The 17,074-nt window shown below is 63.5% G+C and overlaps 1 protein-coding gene across 15 annotated transcripts in view; it reads right to left on the bottom strand.

Annotated features, from left to right (window-relative positions):
* TPCN2 (two pore segment channel 2) overlaps positions 1-17,074 on the bottom strand; it is a 35,362-nt gene that overhangs the window by 16,734 nt on the left and 1,554 nt on the right. For 9 of the 15 annotated variants that reach the window (XR_001180663.2, XR_001180664.2, XM_013059975.2 and 6 more), the window contains exons 2-15: positions 15,215-15,279; positions 14,426-14,502; positions 13,876-14,053; positions 11,771-11,887; positions 7,720-7,826; positions 7,103-7,175; positions 5,783-5,885; positions 4,795-4,860; positions 3,881-4,029; positions 3,410-3,510; positions 2,788-2,869; positions 2,484-2,570; positions 1,612-1,731; positions 1,431-1,490 (exon numbers count right to left, since the gene is read on the bottom strand). Coding sequence is in view for 13 of the 15 variants with exons in the window: in XM_013059975.2 (XP_012915429.1) it covers positions 1,431-1,490; positions 1,612-1,731; positions 2,484-2,570; positions 2,788-2,869; positions 3,410-3,510; positions 3,881-4,029; positions 4,795-4,860; positions 5,783-5,885; positions 7,103-7,175; positions 7,720-7,826; positions 11,771-11,887; positions 13,876-14,053; positions 14,426-14,502; positions 15,215-15,279 (1,385 nt within the window). In the remaining 2 variants the exon portion in view is untranslated. Of the gene's footprint in view, positions 1-1,430; positions 1,491-1,611; positions 1,732-2,483; positions 2,571-2,787; positions 2,870-3,409; positions 3,511-3,880; positions 4,030-4,794; positions 4,861-5,369; positions 5,741-5,782; positions 5,886-7,102; positions 7,176-7,719; positions 7,827-11,770; positions 11,888-13,875; positions 14,054-14,425; positions 14,503-15,214; positions 15,280-17,074 lie in introns of those variants that run through there. The other 6 variants (XM_013059978.2, XM_004759601.3, XM_013059976.2 and 3 more) reach the window with 5 other exon arrangements.

The following is a 17,074-nucleotide window of genomic DNA, read 5'->3' as shown; positions in this document are numbered from 1 at the left end:
AGCCCCTGGTGGGGGGGGGGGGCAGAGGAGGTCTTAGCTTTGAAGGTCACCACAGACCACTGTGTCACTGTCCCCTTTGAAGCCAGTCAGTAAAATACAGAGGGGCTCCCTCCTTACTGGGAGCCTCCGGGCACCCTCCCCCAGCGAGCACAGAGCCATGGGAGGGCCACGCGGTCACCTCACCCCGCCGTCCAGCCTAAACTCCACATTCTCCATGCTGCCTCACTCACACCCATGACAAGGTCACCGTTAAGGCAGGAAGAACATTCCTGACCCCGTATCACGAGCTATTATCAGGGGCAGAAAAGGATGGAAGCGCGCAGGCACCCCAACACCCCCCACGGCATTCACGTCTCTCACAATCACGCTGACCCCCGCGCTTAACCACTACTGTTAAAGCAGGTAAGATACAAGTCAACTGTATCCGACTTGACTTCATCAGGAATAAAAACCAGTCGCCTCTCCAGTGCCTGAGAAGCCCGCCGGTGTCGTCCAGGAAGGAAATACAATGGAAATAAGAAAGCTGAGAACTGGACTTGAAGGATAAGACAAAGGAATTTCAAGCGTCAGGTCAGGAAAGGCATTTTTCCCATTTCGAAGCCACGATGAAGTCTAGTCTCTGTTTAATATGCACGACGCACTGGGTCAGCTCTATATCAGATAAAAGCTTTTTCCTACGTAATCAGAGAACGTTTACTCACTTTCTTCAGTTTTAAAATTGTTCACAAGATCTTTCGTCAAAGTAAACTTTAAAACACCTGCTTTGGGGGCGTCTGGGTGGCTCAGTGGGTTAAGCCTCTGCCTTCGGCTCAGGTCATGATCTCAGGGTCCTGGGATCGAGCCCCGCATCGGGCTCTGCTCAGCAGGGAGCCTGCTTCCCCCTCCCTCTCTGCCTGCCTCTCTGCCTACTTGTGATCTCTGTCTGTCAAATAAATAAATAAAATCTTTTAAAATAAATAAATATATATATATATATATATATATATATATATATATATATATAAAACACTTGCTTTGTTAGAGTGCTGGCACTGAGTACTGTGGGGGTACTGGGGCTATCTTGCTTAAAATTCAACATGAAAACACTGTTTTTACATTCTCACGGAGTTTGAAAAGACTGTAGCATTAGGAGGGGCGCTCGCCATTCCAGAAAGGGCTGAGAACCGGCTCAGCAGCAACCGGGTGGGGGAGCCCCCTTCCCAGGGCCACACAAAGCCGGAAGACGCCAGCGGCCCCACCTGCCGCCTCTGCCGCACCAGCCCCTCCCGGGCCCGGCCACCTCTTCCACCGTCCTGTGGGGGTTCCCCACAGTGGAAGGAGGGGCTCTGCACCACAAGGGCCCTGGGGAGGGGGAGGCTGTGCCCTCTCGTTCCCGCTGACTCCCCGTCACTCTGGCGAACGCCTGCCAGCCACACGTCCCCAGAGCTCACCCCCAGGACGAAGTCGTCTCGGTCCTCGGGCAGCACGTCTGCATCTATCACCAGGAACACCTGCAGAGCCAGAGCGGGAGGCGGCTCGCCAGCCCGGCCCGGCGCCCGGGTGCCAAGGCCACGGTCAGGGCAGGGCAACGAGGCGCGTCCCACGTCCTCACGAGGGTGGGCCCGCACTCACAGAAATGGACACGAGGTTCCCAAGGGCGATGAAGTTCCCCAGGTAGTCAAAGTAGCGGTGGCTGAAGGCGATCTGGGCCCTCCGCAGGAAGGGAGACGGGTACTCGGGCCGCGGCGGGGGCTGGGGAGGAAATGCGCACGGGCTCAGCAGCGCGCGCCCGCGGGGGCCACGGCGGCCGCTGCCCAGCAGGGCCCGTCCGCCTTTACTCTGGGACTCCGTCTTTCCTGCCTCCTCCCTTATCCCTGTCTTCCAGCCCAACAAAATAATCTCAAACACGGAACTCGCCGCACACGCTAAGATGTCTGTCACGGTCATTTTTTAACGTCAGAGAGAACTAGAGAGACTCTAACTGGCCACGGACCGCCACGTAAACCACGACAGAACCCGCGGCCACCATCTGAATATATGCCAAGCATTTCCCACACGACACAAAGCGTTTGTGAAGGAGTATGGGACAGTGACTGAAAGCTTAACCCGGAACAGGGCTCTCGGTGGACACGGGGCTGAGCTGGATGCCAAGGGCCACCTGGGGACTTGACAAATCGGCGTCACGGACCAAAACAAAGGCTTTAGACAAACTCGGACTGTCCTGGGGAAGGACACACGGAAGCAGGTAAGAGTCTGTCATGAAGACAGGGAAAACCGTGTGGACAGTTCCTCTGGGTCAGACTTGGCCCAGGCAGTCCCTGTGGTCTGTGAAGTGCATACGGTTGACAAGACCGCCCGGCTTCCAAGAGCCGTCTACCATCCCAGGGGCTGGAATTCCTGGGGAGGCGGGTCCTGGCACTGGTCACTAAGAGTCACCCAAGGGATCGAAGCCAACAGGTTCTGCAACCTTCCCCACTCACCCCACGTGGCCTGGCCCTGGTTACCTCTTTAATCACTCTTTTGTCGAACTCATTAAAGAGTTTCTGAAACTCGCCGGCTGACAGCAGGTCGCCACCGTAGGAGCGCACCTTCTGCAGAGGAGGGAAACACACCCAGTCGGCCGGGCCGAGGGGAGGGCGGGCCCGGGACAGGACAGCGCGCGTCCCAGCCCCACCCGGCCCAGACCAGCCCCGGCGGATCTGAAACGACACCCCGGTGGTGAAAGGGAGCTGGTGGCCCAGGGGACCTCTAGGCGGAGCTCGGAAGCACGGGCTAGGGAGGGCCGGGGGAAAGGGAGGCCCCGAATACCTCCATGACGGCCTGTGTGTGGGAGCCGTCCAGCTGGACTCGCTGAAGCACCTGCAGGAAGTCCCGGGGCCGGACCCCGACTCTGGGGAAAAGACACCCGCACCCCAGTGAGCCTCGCCAGCTCAGCACGCCGCGGCGCCCCCAACTCTGGCAGGCAGCACGGACGAGGGCCTCTGTGAGGCCCGCCACGCGCGCATCAGTTGTCCCGTCATCTGAAGTGCCCAGGCGACCCTGTCCCGCCTTCCAGAGGAGCGTGCTGGCGCTCAGCAGAGGCGCAGGGCATGACGGCGACAGGCCGGGGCGGCTCACGGGCCACGCAGGCGGCCGCCGTCCACTGACAGGCCCCACCGGTTCCGCCCCCGGTGCAGGCCCTGCGGCCCTCGGCAGCCCACAGTATCCAGGGGTCGGGAGCACAAGCGAGTCACCCCGGAGGGCGACAGAGCCCTGCAGCACCACGGATGCGGCGTCCTCGCGAGTCCGAGGCAGCGCTCACGTCAGGCAGCGGCCACGGGGGGCTGGGCAGATGCGCTGCCCGGAAACGCCGTGCGGAGCATCCGACGGCCCCTCCCAGCAGCCCCCTCACCCCGGCTCAGGCAGGGCGCCCGGGAGCCCCGGCACTCACTCTCGGGGGTGGGCTTCTCCCTCTGCTGTCACGGAGGAGAGCACCTCGTAGGCGGCCCGCGCTCCCAGCCGCCTCCGGAACAGCGAGGTCTGGAAGGACTTCTGCGAGGACAAGGGCTCTGAGCGGCGGGGCCAGGCCTGCCCTGGCCGCGCACCCCCGCCCCATGCCCCGAGGGAGCAGCCCTTGCCCCCGCAGGCCCCGGGGGACGGCCTGACACTTCACGGCCCACGGGACTCCCCAAAGGAGGGAGCCGGACACCACGGGACACCCCCGGACACCACGGGACACCCCCGGACACCCCCGGAGACCACCGGACACCGCCAGACACCGCCGGACACCCCCGGACACCGCCGGACACCGCCGGACACCCCCGGACACCGCCGGACACCCCCAGACACCGCCAGACACCACCGGACACCACCGTGCACCCCGGCTCCCCAGGGGCCCGGCCGCCACCCGGCCACCCCTCACCGCGGGGCCGCCCTGCTGGTCGTGGCCCGCCTGGCCTCCAGGGGCCGCTCCTCCCGGAGCCGCAGGGACAGCAGCCCGGCTCACCATGAGGTAGCCCCGGAACTGATTGTAGATGATGGCCGTCAGCAGGTTCATCAGAAACAAGCTCCCTTTGAGTGGAAAAAGCCAGTCAGTGGGGACCACCACCGATGGGGGGGCCGAGTCTGGAAGGAGCAGCAGCTGCAAGGGCCCAGGGCAGGGGTGGGTGACACCCAGGGGCCCAGGGCAGGGGTGGGTGACACCTAGGGGCCCAGGGCAGGGAGAGGCCACCACTCCTGCCAGGGGCCTGGGGCGCACCAGTCAACATGCGGGCCTCCCCGTCCCCGTCTAATGCACATGCGGCCATCGGGCCTGCCCAGCCACGGGCACCGAGGACAGAGGCCATCCGTGGTCACGACTGAAAACCACGAGGTAGGCCACGCTGAGGAGAAGTCACAGGTCAGAGAGCACGGGTCACAGGGTCGGGAGGGCGCTGAAGTGCGGTCAGCAGGGAGCGCTGAGGTAAAGTTACAGGGTCGGGGAGGACACGCGGACGCGCGGTCACACGGTCGGGGAGGACACGCGGAAGCGCGGTCACACGGTCGGGGAGGACACGCGGAAGCGCGGTCACACGGTCGGGGAGGACACGCGGAAGCGCGGTCACACGGTCGGGAAGGCAAAGTAAAGCCAGGTCAGCAATGAAGGCGGCTGAAGAGAAGTCACAGGAGGACACGCTCAGGTGAAGTCACGTGGTCAGAGACGACACACTGCGGCGGAGACTCAGGGTCGGGAGGGCACACAGGGCTGGGAATGCTACACTCGGGAGGGCATTCGGGATCTTGCCACGAGGGACAGGATCTCGTCCCGAGTGATCCCTCAAGTCTGTCCGAACTCACCTATCAGGGTGAAGACTATGAAAAAGATGGCGTAGGCCCGGTTCTTGGAATATGCAGGAATCATAACTGTGAAGAAAACGGAGAAACAGAAACACGCTCACAAGCTCGGCCTCCGCTCTGACCCCATCACGGCCCCACCACATGCCCTCAGCAGACGGGGGGCTCTGGCTCCCCTCCGAATGCCAACCTCTGCGCACACACCCCTGCCGCGGGGACCGCGCTCCTTTCCGAGGCTGCTCCTCCCCTGCACGAAGCTGAAACCCGCTTCCCTGGGAACTCCCCACTCGCGGAAGCTCAGCTCTCCCTTGGGTGACTTGCTACGACTCACAGGACATGGGGGGACAACGCACAGGGTCCCGCCGCACAGCTCTCCCTGGGCGTGGAAGCTGGGGGCTGCCCTCCCGGGAAGGGCTCCGTGACGGGGGCATCAGCCCAAGACGGAAGTCACCAGCCAGGGCGGCCAGGCCACAGCCAGGCCCTAGAGGCCCGCAGCACCCCATCCTGGCCACCACCCTTGCCCCAGCAGCAGCCCCAAACGTGAGCACCACAGCCACCAAACACCCCGGGCCTGTCACCTCAGGGACGAGCTGTACCCCACGGCCACGCCTGAGCGGCGGCAGAGACAGTGGCTGGGCCTCAAAGAGGAAGCCACCAGGGAACCCGCCACGCGCGGCACTTGTCACCGCGCTCATTCTCAGCTTCTCCGTGGACACAGGAGTCGGGGAAGCCAAGGTGCAGGGAGCAGAGCGGGAGGCAGAGGGAGCGAGCAAGGAGCGGACGTGGGGGAGACGGGAAGACACGGAAGGAGAAGGGAAAAGACAAACGGGAAGAAAAGCCAGGCATGAGCGAGGGACAGAACCCGACGCCCCTTCACGCTCCACCCGGCGTCAGAGAAGCCCGATGCGCTCCGGCCTCCCAGAGCCCCGCGCCGAGGCTCCGGGTTCACCTCATCCCCCCGGCCCCGGGCCCCGCGCCCCCCCACACACACCGTCGGGGTTGTTGGCCGTGGTCAGCAGCACCAGGAGGGAGGTCAGAGCCTCCGGCAGGTTGCGAAAGTAGATCAGCCTCTCCCGGTCCTGCCCATCGCCCTGCTGAGAACAAACGGGGCAGCTGTGTGGGCCGTCGGGCCTCTGTCCCCCAAAAGCCATGGCCTGCGGCCAGCAGAGCTCCAGCCACCGTGGGGTCAGCACCCCAGCAGCACCTGGGGTGCACCCTGACCTGCACCTCCCGTCATCTCCCAGCAGACTCTGCACTCGTGGCCAGACGGAGCCTAACTCAGGGCCTCTGGGCCCAAGAGCCAGTGCCCAGGGCGGCTGCATATCCATAGGCCACGGGCCCACGAAGCCGGTCTGCTCAGAACCACGGGGAAAAGCCTTCAGCCACCCCGGCTGGAGCACACACAGAGACACGGCACACCCGGTTAACGACATGACCACACACACACACACACACAGCACACAACCAGATAGAGAGACACACAGCACACACAATTACACAAACACAGACACACTCAAAAGATACTTATGGACACAGGCATGTGCAAACATGCACACACGCACGTGCAAACATGCATACACGTGCGTGCGCACACACGGGAGCTCCAGCTCTCCCAAAATCAGGACAGTCTCTAGTCCTCACGGACAGGACAGTCTGAGCCCCCGAATACCGCCACAAACTCCACAGAAACTGGCCTTAGCTGACCCTCGGCCACACCCAGGACAGAGATGCGGGACAGCTCCACCCCGAGGACGACCATGACCCTAGCCAGGCCATGAGGTAAGACACACTGGACCACAGACACATGGCGTGCGGGGACCGGGGTGGGAGGCGGCAGACACCTCCACACAGCAACAAGCCGCTAGGGAGCCGAGAAGCAGAAGTGGGAAGGGAAGGGGGTCTGGGGGTGGACAAAAGCCCGCAGCCGGAGAAGGGAGACGGGCGCCGTGGGGCGGACGGTGGCACAGCCCACCCAGTGGCCCCCAGCGCCAGTCTGAGGGGGCCTCCACCTAACGGGTATAGAGAAATCTGGGTCAGCAACAGGGCAGGGAGGGGAGGAGAGAGGAGAGGGAGCAGCAGCCAGGCCGCCCAGCCCTGAGCCCATGAGGCCATGGCGACAGGCACATGAAGACTGGCCCTTTGAAGAGACACCTGGGGTCTAGGTGGACCACCACCAACCCCCGTTACGAGGCCAGGGCAGGTGGCCTAACCAGTCCGCCAGCTCTGCAGGCCCAACAGCTACCTGGAGGACAAGGCCGACCCGTCCATCAAAGCCCTGGGCTCCCGGCGCGGACAGAGCGGAACACGGTACCTTCTCGCCTATGAAGAGCAGCATCCCGGACATGGTGAAGACACACAGGTGCAGCGCCAGCAGCAGCAGGACACTGGGGAGGCGCAGGCGCTCAGACGGGACCCACGCCCCGTGCACCCAGCGGGATGGGGTCTAGGGACAGCCGCCCGAGCACTCAGGGAGCTCCCTGCCCCCAAGCCTGACCTGTGCTCACTACCAGTCCTGTCCTTAGGGAGCGCTTTCCCCGGCAGGGACCATCGGTACCCTCGGGTCTGGGGGTCCAAGGACCCCTGGACTCTCAGAGGGGACGGCCACATCCAGCCACCTGGGCTGGAGAGCGAGGGCCAGCCCCGTGAGCCACCGGGGGAAGCGGACCGGAGGCAGAGGGAGGCCAGGGGACAGAGAACGGAGGCAGGTTGCAGGAGGGGGGGGGATGGGAGGAGAGTGGGGGGAGGGGTCACGGCCCCAGCGGGGACGGCCAGGGAGCACCCGCAGGGCCCTGCAGCCGTCAGGCGGGTCCCAGACCGCGGAGAGGCTGCCAGGAGGGCCCCCGGAAACCCACTCCCTGGCCTCCAAGGCTGGGGCCAGTCGTGCCCCAGGCTGCAGTCCCAGCACCCCCGATGGCACGGAGCGCCCACCTGGCCATCTCCGGCAGCGACGACCGGATACACTTGAGCGTCTTCTTCATCATGGACGAGTTCTGCATCAGGAAGAACGGCCGCAGGAGCCTGCGGACCCGCAGCCGCTGCAAGACAGCGGGAAGCGGCTCTGCACCCAGGCCCGAGACCCGACCTGCCGAGGGGCCCCCCAGACCCACTCAGACCCCTCCCGGCCAGCCGCTCCAGGCCCCAGCCCCCCTCCTCTGTGCTCCCCAACTCCCACTCCGCAGCCTCCCCCAACCCCTGCCAACGGGCCACCCAGCTCCCATCAGCCCTGCAGCACCATGGGGGGCTCCACACCGCCCCACAAAGCTGTCTGTCCCACGGGGTGGAGGTGGGGGACTGCTCCACGCTCCTGGCTCCTCCCCCGCCCCACCCATTCTGCGGCTCCCTCCCGCACACACGGCCACCAGGCCACACCCTGCAGCCTGCAGCCCCAGCATGCACACACACACACACACACACACACACGCCCTCCACAAGCACACACGCCCCACGGGCATGCCCTGCACGCGCACACCTCCACACACACGCATGCAGGCAGGCACACACGCATGCACACGCACGTAGGCACACGCACACGCACGCAGGCAGGCACGCGCACACGCACGCACACACACACACGCACACGCCCCGGTGGCCCCCTTCCCTCTTCCTTCCCGTCCGAAGCAGGGGAGCCCCCCACGCCCACTGCCCGCAGGACACCCCAGCCCTCTCAAGCGCTTCCCTCAGGCGTCCCTCCTCCTCCACTGGCCAACACACCACCCATTCTGAGACCCTGCCCCCCACGCCCCACCCCTGCCGCAGCCGGTCCTCCTGTCCGGGAAGCTGGCCCCAGCCTCAGTGACCTCTGGGCCCGGGTCTGCCCAACGCCTCCGGCCGGCTCCCCATACCTGACCCCCGAGTGCTGACCCCCAGCGCCCCTTCCTCCCCTCTGTGGCCTCTCGCCTTGGGGAACTTGTCAAGCCACGTGGTTATTTGCTTTCTGTGATTTTTTGGCGATTCGTCCCTTCCATATGAAGACGTTAACACCTCTCTCGCAATCACCCCATCGCCTCGGCCGCGTGGTTTGAAGTGTCACATTAAATCTCCGCACATCTTGTCGTAGAAGCCCAGCTGACCGCGTCCCTCCCTGTGCAAGGCCGAAGGACTGGCCCGCAGGCTCACTCTGGCCCGTCCAGGGGACGCCACTGCCATCCCGCTGCCTGCAGCCCTCAGGCCACCCCCTGCTCAGCGAGCGGACTGTCCTCGTCCGTCCCAGGCCAGCGCAAACGCCACCCCTTCCAGCACAGCACCCATGGCCCTCCAGATGCCACGACGTACCTGGGGTTTCCTCATTCTAGAGGGCTCTCTCTCAAGAGAACGAGGTCCCACCAGCAGGGGCACACGGCAGACCCTCCAGGTCGTCCACAGGATACGGGAGCCCAAGGCCTGACTCAACCTCCCTGGGCCACACACATGGTCAGAAGGGGGCCCCACTCTCAGCACAGGACCAGAAAGCCCCAGGTAACATCAATAAACGGACACTCCGGGCTCTGCCCACTGCCCCCCTGTGCCCATGGGCTGAGGAACCAGCGTCCCCAGCTCACCCATGACCTGCGCACGGCCGCTGGACGGAACCTTGTCTCAGCAACCATATCCTGAGTTTCGGCCACCTCCCTAGGCCAAGCGGCAGCTGAAGGTCCTACTGGCACCCACACCCAGGGTCTTGGACCCTCGCCTGTAATCACAGACCAGGGTGCAGCTCGCACCTCCCAAGAGCCCTCCCCATGCTGGGGCCACATCAGGGTCATGGACACAGGGATGTGTGACCTTTATGAAGGACGGGGAGGGACAGCCGCAGGACTCAACACTGATGAGCAGCTGGCCCAGCGCCAGGGAAGCCCCTGACGAGGCCTCCAGAGTCACAGCCCGCCAACGAACCGGCAGATGCCTCGCCTCCCACGAGAAAAGAGTCGTGACCACGGCCTACCCAGTGACCGGTAGACCCCACGTGATCTGACCTCCGGGCTACAAGGTAGAAACAGAGAGACTAGGCTGGAGCCGGGGGGAGGCCCCCAGTCCGTCTGCACCCTCCCTCCCCTGGTGCCCCTGAGGAGTTCCTTAGGACCGGCCAGCTGGCCACAGGGAAGGACCGCAGACCTGGTCCATGGACAGTTCTGGGTGACATGCTGACCCCACCCAGAAGGGGACCGTGTGTGGCGCTATGGCCTCCATCAGGAGATACTGCCACAGGGGGTGCTGAAGAGAAAGCATTTTAGCGGGTTAGGGTCCAGCCTGTCCGTACTGAGAAAGAGAACAACTCCCGTGGGGTGGTCAGGGCACAGAAAGAACAGACCTGAACAGTGGGGAAAGGTCTGAGAAGTGTGTGCGTGGACGGACAGAGGGAACGCCCACAAGACAAAACGACATGTCCTGTAATGTCCGAGCCTTTGCCCCGAAGGCCACCACGGACGGCCTGCCCTCTAGAAGCAGAGCCCAGTTCTGCTCACCCACGCCGATGTGGCCGTGGCAGCTGGGCAGGTGACCGCAATGGGCCCCTTCCCTGGGCAGGGTGCCGATCTGTCCTCACTGGACAGCCAGGCATGCGGGTTAGGGCCCTGCCTGGGAGTGCCCCAAGACCACTACTTGAGTCTCAGGGGCCATGCGGCTTCCAACCAGCCCACGGCACTCCCCGGCTTACACCGCCCCACCCCGAAGGGTTTGATGGCATGAGGTGGGCTCAGGGACACCAGCCCTGGGAGGCAGCGCCCGGTGGCCCCAGGATGTGCACCAGAGGCTCCGAGCACCAGGACAGAACAGAACGGCCATCCTCCACTCCGCAGCCACAGTCCAGTGCCCTGCTGCTCTGGAAATGGCCACCCCGTGGACAGAGTGGGATGCCGGTGGCGGGGCGAGCACCACTCCCACTGCCAAGGACAGTGCTGCTGCATGAGGCGCGGGGAGGTCTGGGTTGGGGCTCGAGGCACAGCCAGGAGAAAGACTATCGGAAAACTCCAAGACTCCAAAAACAGGACCCCTGAAGCCACAGACCGGCCAGGTACGAAGGTCTGGGTCCCTGTTCGAGGGGAAGAAGCCACAGGAGCAGGGAGCTGGCTGCGGCCAAGGGCACGGGGAGCCTGAGCAGGAGGAACCCAGAAGGATCCGTCAGGGCCACAACCAGCAACAACACAAACCCAAGAGGCTGCGCGCGGCCTCCCCTGCCTGTTGCACAGACGTGGCTTTGCACGTTCACAGAGCTCTTTCCTGCGAGGAAGTGGGAGGCGGACACTGAGCGGCCATCCTGCCGGCAGCTCTGTTCCCCTTCGCAGCCCGCTCACTCCTGCCAGTGAGGGCACCAGGGAGAGGCTGGGAGGCCAGAGGGGGACGCGCCACTGCCCTCCGTCTCCTTGCTGGCCCTAGGGCAGTGCCCATGCCGGGGGCTGCCAGCCTCCCTTTCCTGCGGTCTCCGGAAGGATCTGGGTGCTCTGCCCGGCTCCAGGGCCTGGAGGGCGGGGCCCCGGTTCTGGGGGCCCCTCCCCTGAGCTTCCTGCAGCTTCCGCCCCACCCCCGTTCTGCTCTGTGGGTTACTCAACGCCTGTGTAAGCTTCTATACAAACTCTCTTGGCTAAAGCACCTGACAGGCTCGTGTGCCCAACTGTTCCTGATGGACACGGATGTCCCCATACCAAGTCTCCCCGCTTCTGTCCTATCCAGTCACTGGGCAGTGCATCTGGGTGGGGGGCAGGACGGGGCACTCGGCTACATGGACTCTCCCACTGCGGCACTCCCAGAGGTCTGGGCACGTGGCCAGGGCAAGGCCCCGGGGCGGCAGGGGACCCAGCCGGTGGAGGAGCTGAGCTGGAAAATGGTGAGGCAGGAATCAGGGGTCCTTGTGCCCTCCCCAGGCCTCAGTGCCTCCTTCTGCAAGATGGGACATGGCCCCACGGCCCGATGGCTGACTGGAGGGCTGCGAGGGTGGGCAGAGCCGGGCAGGGGGCAGGCCACCCAGAGCTCCCCGCTCCCCACCCCAAGCCACCGCACCACCTACCTCCTGGCAAAGCAGACTCAGCGACACGATCCAGTCCGTGAGAGACACGACCAGCACCACGAGGTAGGCCAGCAGCCAGGGGTTCGTCCGGAACTGGGCCCACCCAACCAGGTAGCTCTGCAAGAGGGGCAGGGGGTGAGCGGGCGAGCAGGCGGCCCCGCAGACACCAGCCCCACAGCCAGCCCCAGCCTGCCGGCACACACAGGTGAGGCCGGGGCAGCCAGAGCAGGGCCGCTTTGGCGGCCAGTGTGGCCTCCACGTGACACGGGGAGCAAGAAGCTGAGCTTCCCGCCCAGCCTGCTGGTGACCTCGGACAGCCAGTGATCCTGGGCTCAGCACTTAACCACTCCTGCCTGCTTCCACGTCGATAACGGGGGCCGAGCCGTCCTGCCCATCCCAACTGTCAGCTTAGCTTATGCCCAAGAGCCACTCTGGAAAAGAACTATTCTGGTGGGGCGCCTGGGTGGCTCAGTGGGTTAAAGCCTCTGCCTTCAGCTCAGGTCATGGTCCTGGGGTTCTGGGATCGAGCCCTGTATAGGCTCTCTGCTCAGCGGGGAGTCTGCTTCCTCCTCTCTCTCTCTACCTGCCTCTCTGCCTACTTGTGATCTCTGTCTGTCAAATAAATAAACAAAATCTTTAAAAAAAAAAAAAAAAAGAACCATTCTGGAAAAGGGGCTGTAACACCACCCATGGTCCACTTCTGGTTAGAGCCAGCCCACACCCAGAACCATCTGTAAACCAGGCCTGAGGGGCACCTGGGCGGCTCAGTCGGTCAAGCCTGTCTTCTTCGACTCAGGTCACAATCCTGGGTCCTGGGATTGAGCCCCACATCGGGCTCCCCGCTCGGCAGGGAGCCTGCATCTCCCTCTGCCCCTCCCTGTTTGTGCACTCACTCCCTCTCACAAATAAATAAAATATTTCTTTAAAAAATGTTAAATAGGGCACCTGGGTGGCTCAGTGGGTTAAGCCGCTGCCTTCGGCTCAGGTCGTGATCTCAGGGTCCTGGGATCGAGTCCCGCATCGGGCTCTCTGCTCAGCAGGGACCCTGCTTCCTCCTCTCTCTCTCTGCCTGCCTCTCTGCCTACTTGTGATCTCTCTCTGTCAAATAAATAATAAATAAAATCTTAAAAAAAAAAAAATGTTAAATAAACCAGTAAAAATCAACCAGGCCGGAGGTCTCTCTCTGTGGCCAACTGGCCAGCCACGTCACGGACGGCAGGCCACCCAGATGTCACTGCGCGCAGATAAAAATGTACACTTGCTCTGACTTTTGAGACTTCCCAAAAGCACCAGCCGTTCAAAAACACTAATGAGAATGTCTCACCACTTTCAGTTCCAGTCTTAAAAACCCCCCAAGCCCCCTCGACACATCACGGGCTGAAGAAACAAGGCAAAGCTGCCACGGCCTCAGCGTCAGCTGCGGGACAGCCCAGCAGGGGCCAGGTAAAGGCACCCTGGCCTCTGGGGACAGCCCCACACCCTGTGTGGCCAGCGGTGTCCCGACGGCCCAGCCCCAGAGCTGTCTGATAAAAGCAGCACACGACCCGCAGCCAGACCTGGCCTCCCGGCCCCTCTCCTCTCACAGGGAAACCATTAGGGCTCTCAACCTTTGACACGGCTCAGAACCTCAAATGAGCGAGGCTGGGCCCACCTCCAGCTTCTGGAAGGACTCGGGTCAGACAGAATCTAGACTCAAGCCCACACCACGTGGCAACAGGCCCCCTTCCGTCCCACGCCCACCTCCTCCCGTGTTCCTCTTCTCTTGGGGGTGGGAGGCTGGGCAAGAGAGAGACCACTGGCCCTGCCTTGCTCTACTGGAGTCTCTCCTCACAAGGGCACCGCCAGACCCTCGGCCACCCCCGGAGGTCCCGCAAGGTTGGGCGCCCGACAGGCAGAGCCGAGACTCGGTCTCGTCTGGAGAGGGCGGAAGCAGATAGAGCCCCTGTTACAGCGACCAGAACTCTCCACCACCCAGGCCTCCGCTCAGGGGGTCAAAGTGCCATCGGAGAAAAAGGCAGCTGGAGGGTAAATGAACCAGGAAAGCAGCGGACAGGCCGGGAGGGCGCTGACCCCTGGGCTTTGGCCCCTGACGGCGCCCACCTCACCTTCACAGAGACGTCGGCCACAAAGACCAGCAGGCAGAGCACCTCGACGCCCTCGGTCAGGCCGCAGGGTGGATCCCAGGGGGCCGAGCGGTAGCGGACGTCCGCGGTGCTAGTGAGCGAGGAAGGGCTCTCGATAAAGGCCAAAAACAGGATCAAGAAAATGGTGAAGCTCAATATCCTGAAAAAAAAAAACAGAAGAAAAACCAACAAAAACTAATTAAAATGCGCGCACCAGCAGGGCTCTGGGCCAAAACTAGATCCGCAGGCAGGATGCCTGGGAAGCGAGGACAGACTCCACGGCTTCAACAGGCGGAGCCCACGCCTCCCGGTCTGTGCCCGCTCTCGCGCGGTCACATCCAGTGCTCGGGTCACAGCTCGAAGGCCAGGCCTGGAGCTCACCCCCAGGGAGAGCCTCTCCTTCCCCGGGCGGGGGTCTGTTCCCAGAAGGTGGGGAAAGCGGCTCCTTTTCCGCCATAGGGAGGGGAACCCGCGTGGACCGTGAGGCCGGCCTCCCCGCACCCGGCCAGGCCGCACGCGTGGGCCTTCTCACCATTGGCACGCGTTCGAGTAATACAACCGGTAAAGCCACATCGACCTGACATCCATGCGGTGGTTAATGGAGCGATACTGAAAGTGAACATCACATGGCGGGGGGGGGGGGTGTGAGCGGGGGTCCCCTCGGAGCCGCACGCATGGCCAGCCACAGACTGGGCGCCCACTGGCCCCACGACAAGCCCTGAGGCAGAGAGACGTGCTGCAGGCCAGAGTCTACTTCAGTGGCACGCGTGGACAAAGGGCTGTCTCGTGACCCCGCAGGGCACCCGAAGCCCCACGGCCCCGCCCAGACGCCCACTTCCTAACGTACAGCTGCGCCCGCTGCCTGCCTGTGAGGGTCCCCACTCTGCTCTGCAAGGCCCCCCGCTGTGTCACTCTCCAGGCTGCCCCCCCCACCCGCCTAGCCCCCCACATGGCCCCTTCCATATCCTATTTCCGAAATCGAGCCTGGATGTTGTTTTCCAGCAGGGGGCATGGTCTGACCACCCCTGGGCGTCTTCTGTAGGCCCTGGGAGAGGCAGGCACAGGCCAGGCTCTCAGCAGGAGGGAACTCAACAAAACAAGTGATCGATTCTAGGACCTGGCGCCCACCTACTTTAGGGAGGATTCCAAGCGACCCATCCCCAAAGGCCCCATTGTCACGGCTATGATGACCACATGGTTCAGCCACCAAGGCCCCTGCCCCAGGACAGCAAGTGGGAATCAGCAGGGCGGCCATCACCCAGTGCCCACAAACGCCTGGAGACCAGCCCAGACCCAGCCACTGGGAGCGGGTGCCGCCCACCTGGATCGCATCTTCGATGAAGACAGCAGCCTGGTCAAAGCAGAGGTCCCGCCAAGACGCAGCACCTGCGGGCAGAGAAGCCACACTGGGTGACAACGTAGACCACGGGATGCTCGCCTGCTACGGGACCACGGAGACCGAGGAAAGAACCTGCAGGCATTCTTTTCCCAGGCTCTGCAGCGAGACGCCTTTCGCCCAGCAGCAAGTCCGCACAGGAGCGGCCCCAGGCCTGGCCCAGCACACAGAGCGTGCTCCGTGAGCGGGCCACTGTGGCCCCCTCCTGCCGTCTTCACCCCCCAGCGGCAGGGGGGTGTCAGGGCACAGGAGGATGGATGCGCCCCACAGGGGCCCCCACAGGCTCCCGACTACGAGAGGCCTTTGGGACAAGTTGGGCGGCTTGAAGCCTCATCCCAGCATCCCCAGCCCTGGCCCATCAAGGAGCCAAAGGCTGCGAGGTCAGTCCTTGCAGCCTTGGGATGCAGCCACTGCTCACGGCCAAGTGCCACCTCTGCAACAGAAGAACCCCACACGGCCTGCGGTCCAGGAGAGAGGGGGCAACCCAGGCAGCCCAGGCCCTGGGGGAGGTCAGGGGGAGCCGGCACACAGCCCCCAGCAGCTCCCAGGGCGGGGCTTCGAAACCAGGCAGCTGTTTCTGTTGAACATCCTCCTGTCGCCTCTGGTCCTTCTGCGCCAGCAGCTCTGGACGGGGAGAAGCAGCTTCATGCACGCCTCTAGAGCAGAGCTACCGAAGCCAGACGCAGGGCAGGCGGCAGGCCACTGTCTACTCTGCCCCCATTCCCCGGGGAAGCAGCTTCCCCCATCCTCAGGGCTCCTGGCGGAGGGGGGTGGGGGAGTTGGCTATCAGGAGACAGGGGACCCTGGACAGAAGTAGGAGGCACGACTCCAGCCTGGCTCTGCCATCACAGCAAACACCCACCGCTATATGCCTCAGTTTCCCCCCACGTACAACCTCCGCGCTCACCCTGAGGAGCCCTATAAGTTTTCCCAGGGAGGCTGTGAGGATGCGAACCCTGCTTCCCCTGACAGCATCCCGGGAACTGGGATCCGTCGGCCCACTGGTCCACTCCCTGCTGTACCCACAGAGCCCGGGACCATGAAGGGGTCAGCACAGAGTGTCCTCAAAGCTTCCTTATGGTGTGAGTGAATGGCTACAGGAGGGTGGCTACAGGGCAGGGTGGTCTGAGGGCCCAGAAGGGGCCCAGAGTTACCCAAACCCCAGATGATAAGATGAGCTCGCCACCTGGAGAGATCTAAGCACACAAGCTTCTTGGACAAGAAAAGCCTGTGGGCTCGCTCTAGACGCAGACCCGGGGTGCCACTGAAGGGGCCTAGGTCCAGGCAAGCCGTAGCCAGCCAGGGGTGTCAGGCGCCCTGGGAACTGCCTGCACACATCAAACCTCTGGCCTGGGCCTCGGGGCCCCAAACCCCAGAAAGGCCTCCCTACCTACTTCGCACACTGACAGCAGCAGGCCAGAGGAACCCTGTCACAAACCCTCAGTCGTGAGCACGTCACAGCTTCCCACGAGTCCCCAGTGCTCCTGGACAAAGTCCACACTGCCTCCAGCTGGCACTACGGTGCCCACCTCACCCACCCACCGCTCGTTCTGCTGAAGCCTCACCCTAAGCCCTCCACGTGGCTCTGCCAAGGCCAAGTTCTCCCAAGACCCCAAGCCCTGGCTCAGGCTGGTGGCCCTACCAGGAGGACTATGTCCCCTAAGCAGGGATCAGCGGGCACACCCGGTCAGAGCGTCAGGGCAGAACGTCTGCCGAAGACAGCAGAGGACAACAGGGGTTCAAACACTGTGTCTCCCAGCAGCCCAGGGCCAGTCTCTGCCCCGA

Source organism: Mustela putorius, unplaced genomic scaffold, assembly GCF_011764305.1.
Source record: "Mustela putorius furo isolate JIRA1106 unplaced genomic scaffold, ASM1176430v1.1 tig00000127_pilon_pilon_pilon, whole genome shotgun sequence".
NCBI lineage: Eukaryota > Metazoa > Chordata > Mammalia > Carnivora > Mustelidae > Mustela > Mustela putorius.
The sequence above is the reverse complement of the archived record's forward strand: the minus strand, read 5'-3'. Positions and strand labels throughout refer to the sequence as shown.